The sequence below is a fragment of the Syngnathus acus genome, chromosome 6 (assembly GCF_901709675.1).
Source record: "Syngnathus acus chromosome 6, fSynAcu1.2, whole genome shotgun sequence".
Classification (NCBI taxonomy): Eukaryota; Metazoa; Chordata; class Actinopteri; order Syngnathiformes; family Syngnathidae; genus Syngnathus; species Syngnathus acus.
Genome location: NC_051092.1, coordinates 7,028,276 through 7,052,992, shown reverse-complemented (window position 1 = coordinate 7,052,992; position 24,717 = coordinate 7,028,276). Strand labels below are relative to the sequence as shown.

Genomic DNA, 24,717 nt, shown 5'->3' with positions numbered 1-24,717 from the left:
ACCGTGTGTAATAGACTTCCCCTTTTCTACAAAGTACTTGCCAAGGTCACCTTGTTATTACGACTCCGCTGGTCTTTCCTTTTTCTACACAGCAACCTTCCTGGAATTCTTCTCTTCACAGTCTAACCAAATTCCCTCGCACATTCGCCGCTGACTTATTAACTTTTTTCTATCTTCACTTCTCTTTCTCTGAAGTGCATCAGTTATTTATGTTGGTTGATGGCCCACCGCATATGTTGGAAACAGTCCAATATAGGGACATATACTAAAACAAGTGTTGATAAAACATTTCATTTGCTCCTTTCCAACATCGTTTATTCAGGTCTGTTATGGTTTTGCGTGGTTGGGACACAGTTGCAGAGAAGTAGGGAGGCAAGGCAGTGGTGCTTTTAAAAATAATTAATTACAAAATAAGAAAATCACATTCAAGGTACAGTGAGAAATCCAAAAACTAAACTGAGAAAGTAGGGAGGCAAGGCAGGGGTGCTTTTAAAAATAATTATTTAAGGCAGTGGTGCTTTTAAAATAATTATTTAATTACAAAATAAGAAAATCACATTCAAGGTACAGCGAGGAATCCAAAAATTAAACTGAGAAAATCCAAAAAGAAGAATCAAAGTAACTAACAAACACTAGAACAATATTCAACATGTCTTGACGTGGTGTGGCTTGACTTGACTTGGACAAGGACTGCGATAGAAACCACAATGAACCAACAAAGATGGAAATAAATCGGAGAACTAAATATAGGTAAAGTGATGAGACACGGGCGACACCTGCACAACACACAAGTGGCTGAGAGAAGAACAGGAGACACGAACAGGTAGACAAAAAAACCTAATGAGACACAGAGAGAACATAATAAAACTAAATCCAATCAAAACAGCATCAACAAAACCACAGAACACAACTCTGGCATTTATTGGCATTGCTGGATGATCCTAAACAGCACAAGAGATGTAATGGATGACTGTTTTTGGTAATTTTTCTACAGGAAAAATTGTGCACTCACAATTGTCTCTAACTGAGCTCAGGTGTATCCTGTTGCAATTGTTCGGCTTTGACTGGAAATCTACACTACCGTTCAAAAGTTTGGGGTCACAAAATTGTTTGGGTGACCCCAAACTTTTGAACGGTAGTGTAAATATTATTATAATAAAATATTATGAATTAAATATTATAAATTATATCTTATATTTGTATAAGATTATATATATAATCTATGAATATAAGTATACATATATATTATAAGACTTTTTACACAGAAGATTATATATATAATCTATAAATAATTATCTAAATAAATATATACACTACCGTTCAAAAGTTTGGGGTCACCCAAACAATTTTGTGACCCCAAACTTTTGAACGGTAGTGTATGTTATAGTTAGTCAACTTATTGAACATGATCCATCAACATGCGACACACCTGCATATGATCCCAAGATGACACAACTTTGGTGACTAAGAACTGAGCGATATTTCTAACGGAACTCCAGGAATGATTGGATAGAAGAGCCTTTCAGAAGGACAAATCAGGCAGAAACTGCTCTTCAGTCGACGTCATATGATGGCTTGGAGTTTTCCAAAATGCTTCTAAAGGTCCATTGGAGATCAAACAGTATAAAGAATTCACAATTATCCTCACAATTATCTTGACAATGATTCCAAGCGAATGTGATTGATATGACACGACTCTATGTCCTTCGTTAAAGTTGGGTATATTTAAGCGCTGAAATGACTTTTTGTCAACGCAAGCATTTCCTCAGTGTTTAGACGGTTCTGATTGAGGCCAGGACCCCTGCACTTCAGGAATTACTACCCATTTTCTCTTCGTTGTAGACAGATTCAGATTAGGTTTTCGTCCATAGATCCAACTTGTCTATTCTTTAACGACGACACACATTTTCATTCACACAAGGGTGGCTTTGGGCAAGCACGTCTTCAAATATTATCAAATATACTGTTTTATCTCAAAAGGCCTTGAGAAATAACATTCACCAACAATTTCCTGATCAGTGACCAGTGAAGCATGCATGGTGGTGGCAGCTTGGGGGATGTTTTTCAATAGGAGGAATTGCTCTCTGAGACTCTCTGAGACCGAGGGAAAGATGAGTGCAGCAAAACAAAGAAAAATCTTTGATGCAAACCTGCTCGTGTCAACCTCAGACTTCAAACAGGACATCGGTCCTAAGCACACTGGCAGCGGAACGAGGAGCCAAGACTTGAACCTGGCTGAAAATCCCCAGAGAGATTTTAAAATTGGCTGCGCAGCAACGCTTCCTACAGAACCTGATAGAGTTCGGAGAATCTACAAAGAAGGATAAAAGACACGGCATATAAAAAGGTGTGCTGAGTTTGTGCTACTCAAATAGACTCGGATTGTAATTCCTGCCAAAGACGGCTCATAACATATAGGGTGTGGATATACAGTATACATTTGTGTAAATCAGCATTTTTTCCACCACATTTCTATCCATTTATAAATACTATATATTGTGTCGGGAATATTGAGGAAATGAAAACATTTGTAACAACAACAAATGGAAAATGTGTTTATTTTTTTTTACTGTCCAGAAGTGGAAGTAGTTGTTATCCAAATAAAAACAGCACTCCGAACTGTTAGGCCGATGTACTAACCACTATAGATAACAACTGACCATTATTATTATGTTTTTTTTTTACCACATGGTAATTGCAACAACCACAGGAAGGTCTGCAAATACCACACATCTTACCAATGATTAGAATGCATTTATTTGTCATTATATACGAAGGATTGAATGTATTAATACCACAATGGTAGGTGAATTATGGCTGGATGGATGGATTCATAAAAATGAAAACAAGTCCACTTTTATTAATTATGTTCACATTCCATCTGACTGTACTGGTCACACTTTAATAGCCTTCTTCGTGTTTGTTTGTCGGTGACCAGTATAGACTTAGCAGTCAGTCAGCGTAATTGGCTATGCACCAACAACTTTCTTGACTTCAACACAGTCTTATTACACTGTTTTTCTTCAGTAAATCCTGCACTGAAATTAACTTCATGTGGGGTTAGTTAGCGGCACACAGAATAAGATTCTCTTGTTGACTATACCAGAAGCTCTTTGATTTAATTTGGTTTACGCGAACACTCTAACAGGAGTTTGGATGTGCAGAAAAGAGTGTAGGAGGATTTTCCAACAAGCTCTTGTTTCTGCAGTTCAGTCCTCGTATTGATCGGCCTGCTACAGATGTATAGTGTATCACCTGGTGGAGACACGGTATACCCATTAGCAACATGCAGTTACTTGATGACTAATGACTGTCCACTCATCTTGACAGCACTATGTTTCTCTTAAACCCTGTTCTACTGTACTGAAGAAACCAGTTAATGGCTGCAAGACCTGTATTTGTAAATGCCTTTTTGTGTGAAATGGACTGAGATGAAGCTGTTGTATAGTTTCTTTCGTGACCAAATAATTATTAATCACACAGCATGCCAAGCAGGCGTAAGGCATTGGCTGTGATTGAAGAAGCAACTTTTATATTCTCTTTAGTGTCTGTCCTTCGGACTGTCAATATTCACAATCACACTAATGGACATTTTAGACCATGCGGATCAGAACCAACCCCAGCCTGCTTGCATTCAAGACGCTATTTTGGTTTGCAAGATTTCAACAATTTCTACAGCGTAAATGTAACACTCGCATAGCCTACATTGCTGACGGAGTTGTTTTTAAGTGTTAAAAACAGGATTAGTGGCGAGATACTGGGGAAAAAAAATTTGAAATGAAACTTGTGATGGTCCACTGGTATCTAGTAGGTGGAGAACAGAATTTCAATTGGCCTTTAATGTTTGTTCGAAAGAATCCTCAGGCTCCACACCAATGTTAATGGACTGGTGTGCTAACTGTGGTATTGCGTCTTGTAATCTTAAAAATCCTACACTTTTTATTTTTGCATAGCTTTAATAGTTATAAATCTTGCTTACTTATCTTACTTGCTGGTTAACACAAGACATTTATTGCTAGTAGCTATTACAATCTGATAATGCAAATCACACTTCACATGCAAAATGACAAAAATAACAGAACAATACTGGCTTGCCAATCATGACAAAGCTCTAGCAATAGTTTTTAATTAAGGCAATGTCCCACCAGATCCAGTAGTTTGTACCATTGTACCATTTATTTCTGGGTGGGTGAAAGGATGCATTGATGGATGGATGGATGGATGGATGGATGGATGGATGGATGGATGGATGGATGGATGGATGGATGGATGGATGGATGGATGGATGGACATTGTGTATTATAATATTCTGTACAAAGCAAGAAAAATATACCATAAGTGAAAAAATGGCCACTCTATACCAGAAGGTACTGCATATTGCATTGTGAATTACATTGTTATTGTACTTTATTTGACTATAGTATATGTTAATAAGAAGTATTTATAATTATAATCATATTTTTATGCAATAATACTACTAATAAAACAGTAAAAATAATAATAGCAATAATAATAATAATAAATACTAGTAATGACTATATTCATGTGTTCAATAAGATACTGCCTGACATTTGCCATGTCAGTCACGTGAATAGGGCCTGTCATCTTGAACAAAGATTCAAAGTAAAGAAAAGAGCTAAGTGCCCTTATTTTCCCAGAAGAGTATACAGCAGCAAACAACCATTGTGTAACTGCATAATGTGACGGGCTGCCACATATCATCACTATATTGTAGCTTGTCAAAGTATCTCCTCTTGATAGTTAAATGCTATTAGGGCCAAGTGGGAGCACATCTTTGAGCAAAGTGGTGAAAAATACAAATTAGCAGAGTTTTTATTTCAGGGGAGTGTTTGTACAGTAGTTATGAGTTTAACAAGCTGGTTAGAGTGAAACACAGACAACCTGTGCAGAGTGAAATTGATTTTGTCAAAGGCTGTTTGTATGGTGCATGAAGGTACGAAAACAGAATACAAAGTGAAAGAGCCTGTTCTGCTGACATTGTTCCTTCATTGTATTCCCACAATATACACTCCAAACACAGCAAACGTATTTGACATGTCTTGATCTTCATAGATTCTTGGACTTTTTGGTTGACATACTCTGCATGAGTGACTTTGATTGTCATCACACAAATACTGTCTGACCCTAATGCAGCCTGCAGTGAGGTCTTGAATCAGCACTTCTGTAGATAGAATAGATTGTTTCTGTGCTCATTAACATGTGCTAAGGATTTGTGTGTCCCGCGAGGAAGACGAGCGGACACCGCCATACTTCACCGCAGGGTGAATGTAGCCTGGGTGTTCTCGGGTAGACTCCAACTGCGACCTCATGTGAGATGTGCTGATGAATATTCACACTCATCCATTGCAAGACGCTTTAGTCAGCAGGGGCCAAATTGTTGCCATTTCAGTACATATCTGCCCTTTTTGTCCCTTTTTCTTTTTGAGTATATGCCCAGCAAAGCATTGAGGGACTAGAAGTACGTTGCTCCAATTTGAGCAATTTGCATCATACCACCATTTTAAACATAGAAAACACACACCCTGCTATTAAAACCAATTTAATCATCTGTCTCAAGGCTTGGACTAAAAAGCCCTGAGTAAACTCTGAGATGCATTTCATCTCTGCTTTGCTGCGCTGGTATTGGAGTTTCTCTCCTGACAACAATTTAATGCACCTTTATTATCACTGTAGGTCCCGAGCTGAATCTTTGGTTGGGTCCCGTAGCTTCTCGTGCTTATTACCTGTGGCCGAAAATGCAAGACAACACTGACGATTGTGGGACCTGACTACCATACATAATGTGTTCTTATTTGTCAAAGTTTAGATTTTGAAAATGTGAAAACTAAGCATGGTTGAATGGTTAAAATGTTTGTCGAAGCAATACAAGAAACTGGAAGAACCTTTTCTTATCAGAACAAACCTACGTATTTGCATGTTTAGCTCATCGTGCTTATTAAAAATCGAGCTTTGGATTGGCTTCAGATAGCTCTGTGAATTTTGTCGAAACAACCGGATGCACTGCGGTGTCACAAATGATTGTGTTGCTTCCAAAAATGTGTGTTGCTTTTCGACATTTGCAACTTTTAGACAGTCCACTCAATACATGTGAGAAGATAGATTACAATGAGTAGACATAACATAAATATCAAAGCACTCGAAATGTTTTTTTCTTTCCATTTGGTTACTTTCAAGTACCATGTTAAACGTACAAGAACACGCCTTGCTTTACAAGCAAAGTGCATAAAAATTCCCAATTTATACAGCTCCTCTGCAGACTGTTTCATCCTGGTCGTCTGGCATCAGCATACCTCATAAAAATTACATGAATTACACTTTAACCATGACTGTGAAATGGTCCTGTGTAGATAAAACATGAGCAGCAATTTAAAGACTTGTCATCCGAGGGGGATGAAAGTAGTCCTGCGTGGGAGGGACTTCCTCTGAATCCGGCTTCACATGCCTAAAAAAATAGTTTATAAAGAAATCCAAATATAGTGAATTAGCCCATGGAGACTCTAAAAACTGTGAAGCACCTGCTGATTGGACACATAATTCATTTCTGTCTTGCAAAAGTCATGCATAGGTGTTAATGGAAAAAAGTACGATTTGGCAAGTTTTCAAGCGAGTCATCTGACATGGGCCAAACTAATTATGTTGTTCACCCTCCGTGCCACAATTGCACAGGCTGCCAAGGCAACACACACACACTCACGCAGGCACACACACACACACACATGCATCCATGTAAACAGCATGTACTCTCAAAGGTATTCTGTTTCTCACGCAATGAGCTCAGTCACCCTGAGCACCATCATTAACTTCTAAATATGTTTTCATGAGGAGCTACGTCACACACTAAGGTCGCCATAACAAAGGTTGCCATATTTTCACATTGCTTGTGTTTTTTGTATGTGTGCCCAGGATATCGGAGATGCGGTGTTAACATGGAGCTAGCTATGTGTATCATTTAGGGATGGATTGACAGTGGAAGAAAAATAGCTGCAGGTCTAATCAATTTGAATCTGTTCTGGATGTATATGTGTTCGTCAGGTGAGGAGAGCAGCAGGCATCAGCAGCATTTTAGTCCAGTCAGCAGTGATCTTGCCAGCCTCTGCACAAGTGAACTCATGAATAGATCAGTACCGTGGGTGTTAGTGTGCAAGCATGTATCAAGATGCCATCTGTACAAAAAACGGAAATAACAGCTGTGATGTTGGCGACGCCTTTACATATTTTAAAGTGAAACCACTAGTAGAGTAAGTTAAACTGTAGCGGATGTTCATGTCTCCATGAAAAATGCAGGTCAAATTACAAGCAAGAGTTGGCATAGCTTATGTTTGCAACAAAGTCGCTGATCGATTACCGCTCAGTGGTAGTGTGCATGTGGGTGGTTGTGCCCTGCGACTGGATGGTGACCCGTACAGGGAATAGTCTGGCTTCCGCCTAATGTCAGCTGGGATAGGCTCCAGCACCTCCCGTGACCCTGAACAGGATAAGCGGTGTTGAGAATGGATGGAGCTTTTTAGCAAAATACAAATGCATTATATCAGAGAGGTGTAAAAAGAAATAAATTACAAAGAAATAATCAATAAAAAGGAGCTTTTATTGTCACTGTACCTTAGAGAAACATAGAGATATATACGTTCCGTAACTTACTGTAACTTACAGTATGTGAACTTCAAACTAACTTAGCTTCTTTATTTTTTATACAAGCAATATAGAAAATGGATGGATGGGTATATTATTTTGTTTTAACTTTTATCTTCACCCGCTTCACTTCCACTCAGTTCATTTACTTTCCTCCTCACCATCAGTAGACCGCTTTGCAGATTTTTTTTAAAGAAAGGTGTTCCATCTCTTCCTGGGTAGTGCTGCAACGTTTAAAGATGATGGTGATCCCCTTGGATTGCTTGACCGCTTCGAGGGCTTCCCTCACTCTCATCGTTGTCGCTTGATTGTTGACATGTTCTAGTCATGTTGTTTCGCAAGATCACTCACACGCTCATATTCATACGACACATATTCATATGTTTAAGCAATCGTATGTAGAGGTTTGACTGTATGACAAAACATTTCTCCAATCACTTTTCAGTTTATGTCAGAAATTATTTTAACCAAACCATGTGGCATTTTGTGGAGGTTAAATGGAACATTTCAGACGAGCACTGGGAGCATATTTCTCTTCTCTCCTCAAATAGTACCACTGACCTTGCTGCATAGCTTTATAAAGGATCACCATGCAGCATTCAGCACCGTTATGCAGTGTGCCTCTGGGTTTTGCCTTGTCAATTTTGAAGTTTAGAAGCGGATATAAAATTGGGCTCTTTACCCCATTAGTGTTGGTGTATCCCTCCACACTGCAGAATTTGAGCCTTATTTCACACAATAAAGTCAAGGAGAGAGATGAATTTCCCTCCCCCTACAGGTGTGGCTATGTCTCTATCTTATGAAGTGCATCAATCAAAAGCAATCTGAATGTCGAGCAAACTGGCTATAGATCAAACCTCACTTACTCTAACTGGTGTATGAAGAGGACGAGAACTTGTCGCAACATCATGGACAACATTATGGCATTTTAAACATTATGGCATTTTAAAGGGACACAAAAGTGAAGATTTTTCACGACGAGCCCAGTTTATGTATTTTTTTGTCAAGAAAATGAATAAAGTTAGCATATTCTATTTTATTCATAGTATTTTGGAAAATTGATGACATCACTGTAGGAAGCATTGAGACATTTGCGGTGTATCTTCCCTTGCTGAATTGCAAAAGAAAGTGACGTGGATGAAGATGTATGGCCAAACTGACAGAAGCATGTGTATGGTCAGGAGAATGAGGATGGTGGGGAGGGTGGTGATAACAACCACTGAAAGTGTTGCTGTAGTTGTGAAATTTTGTTTACAGCACGAAATATTTTCAGTGTTTTGTTTGTTTATATTTCTTACATGTACACAATACTGTATGCATTTTCTTTTTATGAAATCTACAGTCATATAAGTCACCTTGTGTATGATTAAAAATTTCCTTGGCACTATGAGAGCAGTTTGTCTTTGGAGGCGGTTCTTACTATGAACCCTGCTCTTCAAACAAACAAACAAACAAACAAACAAACAAACAAACAAACAAACAAACAAACAAACAAACAAACAAAAAGGTTCGCAGCATGGGAGTGGTACCTACTCGGTGACGATGTGGATGCTCAACGGTGTTGAAAATGAATTGATGGTTTCCTTTTACCACACTGCAATCTGCAGTGAGATCAATGTTTGCTAACATCAATAGACTTAAACAATTCCGTAAAATAATTAGACATGCTGGTCATCATTTACAATTACTCCTCTACATCTTCATCTTCTTTTTAAATCGCCTAATCCACTCTTTGTGAAAACAATGGCTTGCTGAATTAAGCCGTGAAGATTCTACTTGCTTTCCTGCTACCTGGGTGTTAGATATCAAATATTAATACAAGCAGACAAGCAAACAATTGATCAGCAGTCCTACAATCGGTCTGCCAGGATGCTCATTTGTTGGAAGTAATTTTTTATATATCTGTTTACATTACATAACTGCATTCTATTCTGACCTATTCCTCCACGTTTGTTACGTTGGATAAAAACAAGAAAAGAAATGGACGAAAAACAACAACAACAAATAAGTGAACTGGTCAAATATTTTAAAAAAAGAAGATATTATTAAAAGTGAAGACAATTTGCAATTCTAGTAATGACACACGAATTTGATGCACAATTTGTCTTTGCGGGCCACAGAAAATGATGTGGCGGGCCGTATCTGGCCCCCGGGCCTTGAGTTTGACCCCTGTGGTCTATACCATCAAGTGAAGTAGAAGGACAACCCCCAAAAAAAAAGCGTCAAAAGCAACAAGTTACAATCCCGTCTAACCATCCTGTCACTTCAGACGTAATGAATCTCAAAAGCTCAGGGGCATATCAATTCCAACACACTAATTAAGTCGGTTGCGTTAAAAGAAGGTGGACACAGTCTTATTTATCTTTAAGCAGGCATAGCAGTTCTTACCTTGATTTCCAAACTGTACACTGAAGTGGCTGAATCAGGTTGACTGTGGGTGGTCGGACCAAATCATACAATTCATGCAGAGGAAGGAGGGAATAATATAAATGAGGCCATCATGGAAGCTGACTATTGATTGATATAGCTCGCAGTATAATGGACTGCACATCGTGTCATCCCACCCATCATGGCAGATAATCAACAGCTTGGCTCTGTACAGAACAAAAGTGATTTGAATTCGAAGGAACAATTTTCCCTCGATATCTGATCTCACTGGCCTTGTTTGAAGTATTCCACTCCTCATGTGATGAACGTAAGCACTCTAATCCAGGCTGAAAATTGCAGACCCATAATTGAAAGAGCTGATAAATGCTGACTTTATATATGACTAATCGCAGTGCACCATAAATATAAAAGTTACACTAATGCTCGGTTTTGATCGAATCATTCAGATGAAGTAGCAGCTTGTTTGCAATGATGTAAAAATGCTCTGTCCCATACTAAAACATCTTAATGATGCTTCGCCTCTAACAGTCTTACCAAAATACAGTCATAGAGCTGTGCAATAACTGAGATTTTAAGATCGATTGACACCAAGTAAATACTGGCGCCGGTATCTCTGATACCAATACCAAAATCAAGTACTTTTAGGTTAAAAAATATTATGCTATTTTAAATTGCTTGTCTTATTAAATAACATGTTTTATGCAAATTAAATGTTCTTCTCTATGTGCCATACTATCTTCTATGGAAACATACCTGGATTGTTGTTTTAAATTCAATGTACAGTAGTAACCCTCTGGATGATCGCAGGCCACAAACAAAGAATCATTTAATTTACCACATGTGAGTGAAAAAGTATCATTCAAATTCATTTTTAATAAACATTGGTCATGAAAAAAAAATAAATGAAACCATTGTTTTAAGTGTTGTTGTACCCAATTTCCAAGTTAAGTATTGGAACTCACTACACCCTCCTGTCTTCACTTCATCATACCTGTGTTTTTCAGGCATTCAGGCACCATTACCAAAATCATTTTGTTGTCCGGGATTCCAAGCCTGTAACCCGTAAGACGTACCTCTGGACTGATAGTAACCTGGAAATATTTAATGTGTATTGAAAGAACACACTCTTGGCATTATGACATGCATTTCTTTTTCGTTTCATGGCATTTTACAGACTGTATGCATGGAAGCTCATGACATATTTTCAGTGAAAAGATTCAGAGTCATACAGAGGCTTGAATGGTCCAGACACACACTGGCCCAGACACAGACTGGCCGTTCAGGAAGATCTAGACTTTCCCCCCAAATTTCACCCCTTTAGTTGTAAGCCAATTCAAACTTTCAATGGATTTATCTCACTCACTAGAGTTGTTGACTGTTTTCATACATTCTTGCCTGCAACTGTTTGGTAGTGACTTAATGAAGCTGCACTGCAATTCAAATGCCACAACCAGTGAGGGGTCAGGAATAGCCTGTGTGAAGTGTGCCTCCATTGGGCGCATGCTAGAGGGCTTCACAGAGTTCACAGCTTGACAAAAACAAATAACCCTTAACAAGAATGGCGCTTAGTACACAGCAGATCTAGTCCTGTTGGTGGCAGTATGCTTTTGTGTAAATCTTTTTTTGCGGCGGGGATCTGCCACACAGTCTGGTCTATGAGACAATCTAAAAAGTCTAAAAAGCTATGAGGGAATCAGTAGTTTCTTATTTGCGTAGTACTGATGAGCCCCAGAAGGTAGAATTATGTTATTTAAGGAGCTGTCTTATATCCGCCAGAGGCAAGACTCAATATCCTTACAGTAATTGACATTTACACAGACGAATTTTAGCATGGACACAAAAGACCACTTCTGATTTGAAGGAGTTTGGTGCCTTGGTCGATGGTACCTTATCCAGGGGCATTGTGGGATGTGTTGGTTGGTAGAAGCGAGCCGCTGCTACCCCCTTCCCTCTTTCCCATGTTTGTTGGGAGAACTGAATGTGAAATCCTTCAGTCGCAGGCTGCATAATTAAGCACTTACCAAATGCTTTTTGCAGCACGTCAGCTCCATTAATTCAATTCAATCTCATGAATTGAATGGCTTTTGTGCGCGCTAGGCCATTATGTATCATTTGCATGATATTCATAAAACGATGTGGTCTTAATCGTCATCATTCTTTATTCTTTCACCTGATCCCACTCTGATGGGCACACTTCAGACCTTGCAACTCAACAAGTCATTGTTGTGTGCTGCCTGTCAGATGAATGAATTTGTAGATGAATTGTGACACGAATAAACACAGTTTTTCCGCACCTCTTTAGCAGTCTTGCACATGCGGTGATTGCTTAAGAATGATCTTATTTTCACTGTTAATTGAATGTGTTTTGTCAATGCATCAATATGCTTTCTTTTTGTCCAAGCTCCGGACTTGAGCAACATCATGCGCATTTGAGAAACTACTTGACTAAATATGTTTCTTCATTGAAGGGAGGATGAGGAATATATTATGAGTTTAATGAAAGGATGACAAAATTGTGTGATGATAACATCTTTTTATTTAGTCATTTGACCATTGTTGCCTAGAGTCCTCAGAGGCCTTCTTCATCTTAATCAAACAACATTGTTTTTCTCCCAGTAGAGAACTGCTAATCTCAGAACACAGAAATTAATTACATCGGTTTAAAAACACAGTGGGTAGTTTGCACATCTCCCTCACAGTTTTGAAGTTGGGGGCTGGATTCTCGACTTCAGTCTTCCACTTTGGTGTTTGCATGTTTGCATCAAGGCATCCTGGCTTCCTCCCACATTTCGAAAAGGGTGAGACTCCTTTGTGCTGGGTGTTCGTGTGTAAGCGTTGAATGCACTTTATAGGAGTTTTGGAGAGATGCTTTTAAAGCTGACAGTCGCCACGGTCGCGAGCAGCCGTGACAATTCACACTGACAGATAACATGCAGACTGGTGTGGTTGCTTCATGAAGTTTCTACAGCAAGAATTCAGAAACTTCAAAGCCACACGCGAATTATTAGCTGGTCAAAGGGAGCAGGGAGCTTTTTCTAAAACAAATCTCTTTTGAGCAAGTGATAAGTATTAACGGGGATCATCATACCCAAGAGAAAATATAATACTAACCTTTTTTGTTTTTCTAGTCGTGCGGGGGTGTTCACATCAAGTGATAAAACCTTAGCAGACTAAGCAGAGTATGTTCGAGTTACGACCTTTGCAACATTTCAGTTCTGTCATAGCTCAAGATTAAGCTCAATTTATCATTTATTTATTTGTATTATTTGTGTATCATTTGATTATTTGATTATTATCATTACGCTCACATCAACTTCAAATTCAATATGCGACGAAAATAATTAGAACCAGTTTATGTTTTCAGATATGCTGAACAAAAATGAACATCATCTTGTATACTATATGCGTTGCCTTCAATTCCAATTGAATATTGTGCTTTTGATTCCTTGTGTGTACTTCCAGTGCTGAGCCCTTGCTCTATTGCCACAGTTTCGACAAGAAGGTGTCATTCCATTTACAAGGGCTTTGCTCGGTGTCTTATGGCTCTGGGTGACAGTCTGACGGACACCGCACGCAAGGATGAAGACACACATGAGATACACTCAATCTGCAGGTCAGTGTCATCTCTTTTGGTAGCACCGGTGTCACTGACATGAGAAGGGACCAATTACCGTAATTTTCGGACTATAAGTCGCGGGTTTTTTTCATAGTTTGGGTGGGGGGGCGACTTATACTCAGGAGCGATTTATATACATATATATGGGGTTTTTTCACTTTTTTGGGCATTTTATGGCTGGTGCGACTTATACTCCGGTGCGACTTATAGTCCGAAAATTACGGTACATAAAAGAGTTAATCCAACACAAAACCTTAAAAAAGAATTTATTCACAAAGATAATCCTTTGGTTAAAGTTAAAAACACACTGTTTAGTGTTATGCAGATATATTTCCAGCGTTATGTTACATGCTTTGGTGCCCCCTCCTCTCTCTCTCTGTCTCTCTCTCTCTCTCTCTCTCGCTCTCTCTCTCGTAAAGATTTCAAGTTTACATTGTGACTGTGTTATTTGTTGTTATTTGTCACTTTAAATGAGATACTTAATCACCAATTTAAGCTTCTTTGATGGTCAGCGCATACGGATTTTTCATTTAATTATGGACTTTAATACCTTTGGCTAATTTTCAGTTGTGCCGTCGTAAACGTGTCTTTGCCAGTGTATCTTCTTTATTTGCAATCAATGTCATAAATGTTACTCTTATTGAGCTGCTAATATTTTGTTATTGGGCTTCAAGAGCTTTCCACAACCCCCGTAACTCTGTAATGGAAATTCTGCAGCCTGGTTACTTAGATGTTTTTGTCTTATTTTGCATTTATAGCTCAGCTATTGTGCTTCAGTATGCGATTATAGTACTTGTTATTGCCTATCACTACAAGTTCCAACTCACCATGAAAAGTGCAGTCTATTCTCCTGAAGGCTCATCTCAAGACATTTACTTACTTTGCCTTCACCTTTAAGACTTTATATTGTAGGGTGTATTTGATGAGCACCCAACACAGACAGTATGATTCTGTTTTACTACTGTCAACAGATGGGAGAGCGCAAATAAGTCATTGATTTTCAGGTGAGAAAACATTTGGGATGTTGTTTTTTGGATTACACTTCACTTTGTTCACCGAAAACTTAACAAAATATTTGAATCTTAAACTGAATTCAGTTCTTAGTGGTGTGAAATAGGAGCGTTTTTGCCATAGTAACTTTCAGTGTGCGCTCAGGCCTTTTGTAAAGGTGTTTTTGTGTATTGGGAGGAAGCACCTGGGGGGGAAAAAAAAAGAATGCAAGCAAGAGTCGTATATGCAATTAAACGCCACACAGAAACGTCCATGTTGAGATTCAAAACCAGAACCAGTTTCTTTGAGGCAAATCTGTAAACGACATGGGTCACCATGCCCTGGGTAGATTCATCATGTAGTATTCATTATCCTTTTTATCGTTTTTTTATCTTTTATCTCTTCATTTTAAAATAAAGGTCAACCATTATTCATGTACTGTAATACATTTTTGCTGGACACTATGTAATTCCTTGCATACATACAGTATTTGTGCATGCTCTGATGGAACAGGTAAAAGGGTCAGTTGTCATGTGTTCTAAAAGGTGTTTTTCCATAAATAATTTTAAAAACCTCGGGACATATTTATCTTTGCAATCCTGACCCTGGACATCAGCACAGACTTGTAGCAAGGTCAACAAATTTTACAGCTAGTACTAGACTACTTTAGCTGTACCGCACTTTAGGTAAATCTACTGGCAACTCCATCAACTCCATCAAATGCACATTATGATTATTACATCCATCCATCAATTGGGGCATCCATTAGTCCATTTATTGATCCATTGATCCATCCATCCATTGATCCATTGATCCATACATCCATACGCTCACTCTTTGTTTGAACTTCTGCCCTCTGGGAGGCGGTACAGGAGCCTGCGCTCCCGCACCACCAGACTTTCCAACAGCTTCGTACTCCAGGCTGTTAGGATCCTGAACTCGCTCCCCCTTTCAGCGTAGCGTCCTGTTCTTGCTGTATGCACACTGGCTCGGTTTTGCCCCTCATATTTAATGGGTTATTGGTCTGTTATTTATTCATCGCTCATTTTATTTATTATTTATTATTTATGGTTTGTGCCTTCTTGTTTTTGTTTTGAGTCGCCTACTTGTATGTCTCGTCACCGTGGGATGGAGGAAACGGAATTTCGGTTTCTTTGTGTGTCTTGACATATGAAGGGATTGACAATAAAGCTGACTTTGACTTTGACTTTGACATCCATCCATCCATCCATTACAAATGTATTTATTTTTCAGAATCTGAATATTGATTTGTATCTGAACTTTTTTTCAACATCAATGTATCATGCGCACAAGTTCAAATCTATTCATCCATCAATCCATCCAAAAGGGAGGATGATAACAGAAGCGGATGAAATTGATTGTTTGCACTTGGAGTTTTTGGATACAATCCAAGCAGAGATCTGCTGGCTTGCAAGCTGTTGTGATTGTTGTTTCTTTTCCCAGGGTGTCAACAATAACTGCACACTACTTGTCTTGTCGGTAGATAAGTGACACGAAGGTCCTGTTGAAACACCCACATGCTGAGTTGCTGAGAAAAACAAACCTGCTGTGCATACCACTTTTGTCATCCTACCATTGCAGTTTGGTTTGGCTCACAGGATGGCAAGATTGGTGCCATCCATCCATTTTTAATACTGCTTATCCTGTTCTGAACTACACATATGACTCATCAATACCTACGATCGATCGATTGTGCTCAATCGCAGGCGCGATCGATCGATCGATCGATCGACCGACCTATCTATCTATCTATCTATCTATCTATCTATCTATCTATCTATCTATCTATCTATCTATCTATCTATCTATCTATCTATCTATCTATCTATCTATCTATCTATCTATCTATCTATCTATCATAAACAATCTCTTTGTGCAGGTCTGCAGACAAAAAGTCTCAAACAAAATGTGGACATTGACCACTTAACAACAATCAACATACTGTATCAAACACGAGTTTTGGATCGTAATTGCTTTTCTCCCTACACAGTGTATCTTTCTGATTTAATTTAATTTTACATCATAAAATTCTGAGTCAGGCAAAAGGTCAGTAAACCACAGATTGTGAATTAATTGAGCGTCCCAGTGCGGGTGATTCAGTTTAACATATTTATGAAGTTCTATATACTATACGTATAGCTTCACAAATGGAAATTGAAATAGCGTATTTCTTTCCGCAACATATTCTCACTCCCCTTTTAAACTCTCTTTATTTGTGCTAGTTGCCGCTGTTTAAAGATTTACATCTCTCGTCCGTTATTTTCCCATTCTCCTTTCATGTACCACTACCATCCTCCATATCCTGTACCTATCCATCACTCCTCGCTCTCACTCTGTCATCTGTATTCACTGTTCTATTTATACATACAGTACCCCTTTTTTTCTCGTGAATACATATGCTACCGACTAAGTTAAAGATCTTCAGGCTGAGAGTCTTAGGAAAAGCTCACCGATTTAAGTGCAGTGTTCCTGTCAAAAAAAATTGTAGAGCTAAAAGAAGCAAATGGAATCATCTCAGTGGATAGCACAGCAGATGTCAGTCAAAATTGCCTGTACTGTAAAGCTGACTGATAGCAGCAGGGACGAGGAGTTGCACTCTTTCCACAATACATAATGAAGGAGGGTTTTACATCCAAGCACACTTCATCTGCCAGTTCAGCCTGACTACGAGAACCACCTTCACGTGGTGTTGGGTGTTTCAATGAAGTGTTCTCATCCTTAATTTGGTTGTTCAGAACTGGGTTTTTCGGCACCTGGGATCAATGTTTTTTTTTTTTTGACGAACCCGGTTCGTCCACCGCATTGCTCAACAACAACATCATTTTCTTAATATAATTCAGCATATGTGACTACAGCTAAATAGCAAGCAAGATATGGTTTTGAGTAATGGATAAAAATAAGCAGATGGTTAAAATCTTTGATTTTTAAATTTCCTGTTGAGGTCTAGAATTTCCCAGGAGCCCAATAGTCCAAATTGTATATAAATTGCATGAAAATACACAATTAGCAAACAATGTGCATAAATCCTAACCCTTTGCTAAAGTGTTTTAAGTCTATTTTCACTGACTTGCAGCAGGCGAGACTGTTGGAGCTTGCATTTTCTGTTGAAACTAACCTGGAATTCTTCACTTCTAATATCATTTCAACAATCATTTAAAAGCATGTAGCAATCAATAAGGTGAAAACACAATATCATGTTACCCTCCAGCATAAAATTGAGCAATGTTGCAATGCCATGTTTTGAACTTGAGCGCATGATGCATTGGATGGATGGATGGATGGATGGATGGATGGATGGATGGATGGATGGATGGACGGACGGACGGATAGATACATTTTGTCAGACTTCCAAATTGTACGAATTAAGGGGCATTTGACTTCAGAAGTTAAGATAGTAATGCATCTCACTTGCTGTTAGTTAACTAAACATATCCTGCTATTTTTATTCTTAGTACTTAACATGACCTACTTAAGGCAGCTAATACAAGGACAAAAGGGTTTAAAACCAAGCTGAAGTTCTACTGCTGTTCATTGTGAACTGTCAAGTCACGAAAGGATGATTAAGGGAAAGGTTCACAATGCTTCCTTCTAAGCAAAAATATTTTCAAAACCCAGGTTTTACAGAGTATTTACTTGTTATACTCTGACTGTACAGCCCACCCAAATTGCACCACTTCACTATTGTTCACTTGCTTCTATTCCTTGAGGTACCAATTAAAGCACTTATCCTGAAACCCAGCCACCTTAGCGGGAGTGGGCCTAACGTAATGACAGAGGTGTTAAAACACTCACACAACCCGCTTGTCCACATACACACTTTGCCCCAAGCTGTCCTCCTAAGGTTCCTACTATAAATTTTCATTCTCTCTCACTCTCTTCACTCTCGTGTACTTAGTTGTTCTCTCTTCCTATTACATCTTTACCGCGCAGTTCCATCCTTCCTTCTGATAACATGTTATTTAGCACAAATGGAAAGCAACAATATTTGTACATTCACTGAAAAATTATTTTGCATCTAAGCCAAGGCTGCAGTATTGCCAGAGGCATCTCACGAATGCAACCCTTCTTTTATTCTTCACAATTGGCATTGTGCCGTTGTAATCTCAGTGGCTGCACATCAGGAGAGGTGAAGGAAAATATTTGGGGCTAAGGATGCGCAATAGAATTAAACAGTGACCTTTTACTGTGCTTAAGAAAGAACGGATGAGGCATTGATGAAAAATAGTTGCTGTGTTTCAACAAGGCAAAATTATATAGCTTAAAGGTTACTCGCCCACTGGAATGGTAGTAGTAAAAAGTAGTAGTAGTAGTAAAATGTACAAAATAAAATAGAGAATTAAATTATGATCCATTAAACAATGACCTCATAATTCACGCCCACTTTGAGTGGCTGAATCAAATATTTTAATGGCTTGGGCACAATTGTTTCTATGGCTGAGCACAATCTGTTCTCAAATGATTTTAGACAGAATATTTTTAATTTTTTGAATCATTATTTTTCTATAAGAATAAGAAAAAAATAGGGTATCCACTGTTCATTTGTGTTTTGTTTTTGCTGCGTCTTACTTCTTTCCAGCATTTCGCTGTTTATTGTCTTCTTGTCTAGTCTCGGTTACTGCAATTGGAAATTATACTCCTCAGAAAATGAAAAATCGCCAATTGAAGTGGAACATTGAAACACACTCATCCATTTATTCTGTATGCTGCTCATGCAGTTCATGGCTGCAGGTGAGTTGGCGCTTTTTCCAGCTGGCAAAAGTCGGATGACCACCTGGAAAGGTTGCCAGTTAATCACAAAGTACCCGCATGACCAGCACAAGAGTTAGGCACGTAAAATAATACATCGTCTGTAACTACCATTAAAATCAAATAAATAGTTCTGAAGTACAGTACAGTATTTTAAACTCCTCAAATCTACCGATACAACTTTTGCCACTTAATATCTCAAATAGTGCTGTTAATTTAAGCTCCACAATAACCTTCTAGTGACAGTATTTCTTCCAATTGAAGAAAGTAACTGGAAGAACAAAACTCAGAACAGGGCCTTGGAAGTTTGAGAATGACAGGAGTAGGATGTTAGCATCAGTAGAGCAGAACTCTCTTGAGATTTTAGACTTGTTGGAAGCAGCTGCTTGTCTGTTAAGTGTCCTCACTGCTTCTGCTGTTTGCACACCACCTGTGACTTAGAGACAACACACATACACACACAAGGAAACATACAGAATGGGCCAATGCAAAAATCAACACCTTTCAACTGAATGCAGACATCTGTTATGCCTACCATAAGAAGAAGAACACCATTCTCCCTGAACCAACGGCACGCTGCTGAAATGTTTACGTCCTGGATGTGTTCCAAATGTGTGTGGGGTTGTGTGTTATCTTGAAGTCATAGGTAGTGTGTAAAGATGACAAGAAGCAAATATGATATTTGAAGAGTTTTCAAACATCACTTTTTATTGTTATATACCGTATTTTCCGCACTATAAGTCGCATCGGATTATAAGGCGCACCTTCAAAGAATGGCCCATTTTAAAACTTTGTTCATATATAAGGCGCATAAAATAAATAACTCAACGTTGCTCAAACATCAATGTAATCACAATATAGTAACACTCAAAATAGTGAAAACAATAACAATATATCAATAACTCAACGTTGCTTAAACGTTAATATCACACAACACACAAAATAAACACGTAAAGCTTACTTTAATAAATTAGTCCTCATCCACGAATCCATATTGGTCCATATATAAGGCGCACCGGATTATAAGGCGCACAGTCGGCTTTAGAGAAAACTGGAGGTTTTTAGGTGCGCCTTATAGTGCGGAAAATACGGTAGGCTATAGGTGCACTTTTTAAGATAATTTCATTCACTTCGTTTTGTAGACTATAGTCATGCCCGGTGCGGAGTGTTGTCTAACGCCGCAGTTAGATGGAATACGTGCTGAGTCAATCTAATCCAAATAGTCAATGCAGTTCCCGTGGTCAGGTGCAGTTGTGCACCAGGCGGTACATTTTAAATGATTGAAACAAATATTTTGCCTCTTTGTCTATTTCGCCGATAGCCAATCATCACGTCACACGCCTACGTGGAACAAGCAGACAAATGTGTTTTATCACTTGTGATGTGGTGTGCATTCCACAAAATTTCTTATATACATTTTTATTTAATACACACACAACCTCCATCTCCACATTAGATAAATAATATTTGAAAAGAGTAGGTACACTAAATGATTAATGATGCTTTTGACTGCTTAATTTGGGCCTTACTTGTGTTTTACCAAGTGAACATCAGTCTGTCATGTTAATTATCTGAAAATGCGATTTTTCATTGGCGCTAATCTCTTCGGAGGGTCCTTAAATGCCTTTAGGTTTGGAGTGTTTTGTGTCAGTATTTTTTTTTTTCATCAGAACCATCTGCTTCAGTTTTCCTCAACTCCCCCCATTTTCTCTCTTCTGTCATCACTTTGCCAGTCTTTCCACTGGGAAAAGATAGCCAACATTGTGTTAGGACGCATTAGTGGCCATTTGTAGTCAGGCAGGCTGCGCTCCCAAGATCCAGATGGAAGGTTATTTGAATAAAAAGGAATACTACGAAAATAAGATGACAATAGGATACATTTTCTAATCTCTGTCAGTCTCTTCTTTTTTTAAACCACATTACATGTCTAAATTGTAGCTATTTTTTTGCTTTACCCTGGAGGACCTATGAGTTAATCCCTTGCTGCGGTGAGATTGTTGATTGCATAGCAAAACAACAGCACAAATTAAATCTTGTAATCACTTTACATGTGTTTGTCAAGTAATGCCACAATGGTAAATACTCCAGATGATGCATTCAAAATGACCCTGTTTCAAATCAGTCTAGGGAGTTTTTGAAGTACCCTATAGCCTGGCAGCTTGTACAAACAACAGGTCTAAACATTCCTTGATGGATTTCTCAATAAACTCCTACGAGTATGAACACAGTCTCTTTTTTTTTTGGACGTGTCATCTCGTCTGCGCATATGACATTTGGGTATTTCTGTTGAACATTGACCGTGGCGTTATGACGTGTCATTTGATAAATTGCTGTTGCTAGAGCCTGTATCTCACAGAGCAGCAAGTTTAGCGCCTTGAATGTTGTAGTGTCTTTTTTCTGTGTTATAACTTCCCATGTTAAAGCTTAGTAACAGCACTTTGTGAAATGACACATCATGACGGCACGTTCAACATTCAATAGACATAACGTCATGTCATCATGCATAGTCAACAACATACTTTTGGTACAAATGGAACTCCATACGCACATTCGCCCCCAAAATCAGGTTAACTGAAAAAAATATAATGCCCATAGGGGTAACTGTGCATGTCCATTGCTGGTTTTTTTTTTAATAGAAAATGGATGGATATTAACGATCTTGATGATATCAAATCAATCAATTCTGCAGTTTGAAAGGTTTTGGATGAGTTTTTTTGTAAATAGTTCTGTGACTCATTTTCACCTTGACAAACTTGCCAAAGTGTGTTATCAATACACTTCAAACTAAATCTAAGAACTAGAGAAAAAGATGAAAGCAGGCATGAGCAGGAGCTCCAGGAACAAGTGCCTTAAATCCAAATAATAAGACTGGTGATGACGACACTGATCCCACAAACGAACAAAAAATATCGAACTGAAAACAAGCAAACTTACAAGACCATGAGGAACATCTGGACAAGAAACAAGTAGCTGGAGGAAGCTGATTGGTTCAATATAGGGTCTGAAGGAAATGAGTGGGAATGACAACCTAAAGAGTTAACAAGACTAGCATGGAATAAAACTAAATCCAACCCAAAATTGATATAAAACTATCAACAATAAATGCCAATAATGGCAGACGTACTGAACAAGATGCTGTGTTCTTTTTGTCCTCAGGTCATGGGATGAGTTTCATGCCTGCGCCAACTTGGCAATGGCCGGCTGTCCGGAGGAAGCAGCGACTGTCTGGGAGTCCCTGCGCCAAGAATCCAAGAAGATGCAGTTTTCAGGAAACCTCTACGACATGTGCTCGGACCGCGACAGTCACACATTAACAACAGCGTCCGCGCGTGGCTCCCGCATCCAAGGAGAGCTCAACCAAGATGCTCTAAGAGCACGAGTCAGTCGTTTGGCTGACTCCAACTACCTTGTCATACTTCTGTCTTCTCTGCTGTTGCTGTTTTGAACAGAATCGTCTCAACACAATGGGACTCATGTAAATACAGTCTGAACTTTGTACAATTTCACCTCCAACTTTTCTCACCGCCCGCCTTTTCCAAAACACCAAAAGAGAGGAATGCATGCTTTCTTGCTGAATTTCATCGATCCTATTTTTTACAGATTCAACTGTGAGCTTCAATTGTGGAGTTGAAAAAAGAAAAAAGCAGCCACTACAACAGTCTTTAAACTCAAAATCATTTGTCTCATAAGGTTTGTCAAAAGGACAGAGCAACGACCCGTATCCAATGCCCTATTCAAGTAAATCAAAAACAGTGGATGTCAAGACTTTTGCTTTTATATTGCAAGCTTTTACATGAACATTTTTCAAGACTAACTGCAAGCATTTTCACTGCGTGTAGAGTGTACAGCTTATCTTGACTTCAAGGTGCATGTTTCAGTATTAAGTACAAAAAGCATGATATACCTTCATTACACTGCAAGGTTTTTTCCTTCATACACAGCCCTTATCATATACAGACGAGGTGGAGATGAGTGTTCCTCTACAGCCACAAAGTGTCACTGTTCTCCAGAGACTCCATGCTTGATAAGTCAGACCCATTTATGAGCCATCGCATGAAAGTACTGGATTGATCGCATCAGATCCCCCTGGAATTTAAAGCGGTCACACACATTTGATCTCACTCAAAAATACATGCAGTCAACTGATGTTATGATGCTCTATCAACTTGTTGTGACTAAAAGTGTTGATTTAAAGCTAGAGGTAATTTGTTCTCTATGTACTATGTTGCTTACTCTCTTCTGTAAATACAAATTCTCTTTAAAAATGATTTTAAAAGTCTTTATGAGGTTTATAGGTGGTGTACTGGTACATTGGTCTGACTTCGTTGAAGGCAGGGAAGGTTCAGTTCTCACTGAGTGAATGTGGGTGCAAAAGGTTGTTTATATGTGGCTTGTGACTAACTAGCAGTAGCCTATCCCGGTTGTGTTGAGAGGTGCGCTACACTATGGACTGCACACTTGTCGATCATAGGGCGCACATACTTGGCTGATTTAAATTGATTGATCCTAACAGGTAATGTGGGAGAAAGTCAGACTACCTCGAGAAAATCCAAACAAGTGCGAAGAGAACATATCAACTCAACACAGCAAGGCCAGAGTTGAGATTTGAACCCGGAACCTTAGAATTGCTAGGCAGCATTGCTAATCACTATTTCACTGTGCCACCCACACAGTATGAGCATATTTAATGACTAAGAAAGTGAACACAAAAGTTCGTTAAATGCATTGCTGGAGTGAATCATTTCCCTTTCTTGGACTAATTTGCAAAGAACATTTACGCATACCTCGTTTAAACAAGGAGATTTAGGTGAACAACTATTGATTATTTGCTAGGATGACACAACAGTTTCCTATAAAAGAGTTATAACATACTACAACTTTTAGAGCTCAAGTCACTGTGAAGTGAGAGTGTGCTTGAGCTGTTTTTATTTAATTGGTTCTTACCCAGGTCTGGGGTACTCCAGGGATCCTCTTTGGCATCCTGCACAGAAGCCTTACATTATGGGACCAATATGTGCTTCTGACAGCACTGCAGCCGATCATAAGCCAAGTGTATTTCATGCTCCGGGAAGTGTAGTTTGAGCCTGCAGGCCTGCTGAAATGTTTGTTATTCTAAATGGCTGCCGGGAACAGTTGCTCCTGTCTGGCTGAGAATCAGAAATATTGTCACATTATAGTCAGATTGGGTGGCAGGGGGGGGGGGGGGGGGGGGGGGGTGTTTCCTCATGGAAAACAAACACTTTTGTTCTCAGTTCAGATGCACTACACAGAATTTTCTAGCATTACATGTTCAACAAAGTTGGGGT

The 24,717-nt window shown here is 38.8% G+C and overlaps 1 protein-coding gene across 1 annotated transcript in view; it reads left to right on the top strand.

Moving 5' to 3' along the window:
* The window catches only part of nrn1la (neuritin 1-like a), a 40,537-nt gene extending 16,652 nt beyond the window's left edge, over positions 1-23,885 (top strand). Inside the window, exons 2-3 of the mRNA XM_037254425.1 lie at positions 13,501-13,651; positions 22,568-23,885. Coding sequence (XP_037110320.1) covers positions 13,501-13,651; positions 22,568-22,856 — 440 coding nt within the window. The 3' untranslated portion in view covers positions 22,857-23,885. The remainder of the gene's footprint in view (positions 1-13,500; positions 13,652-22,567) is intronic.
* The last annotated feature ends 832 nt before the right edge of the window (positions 23,886-24,717 follow it).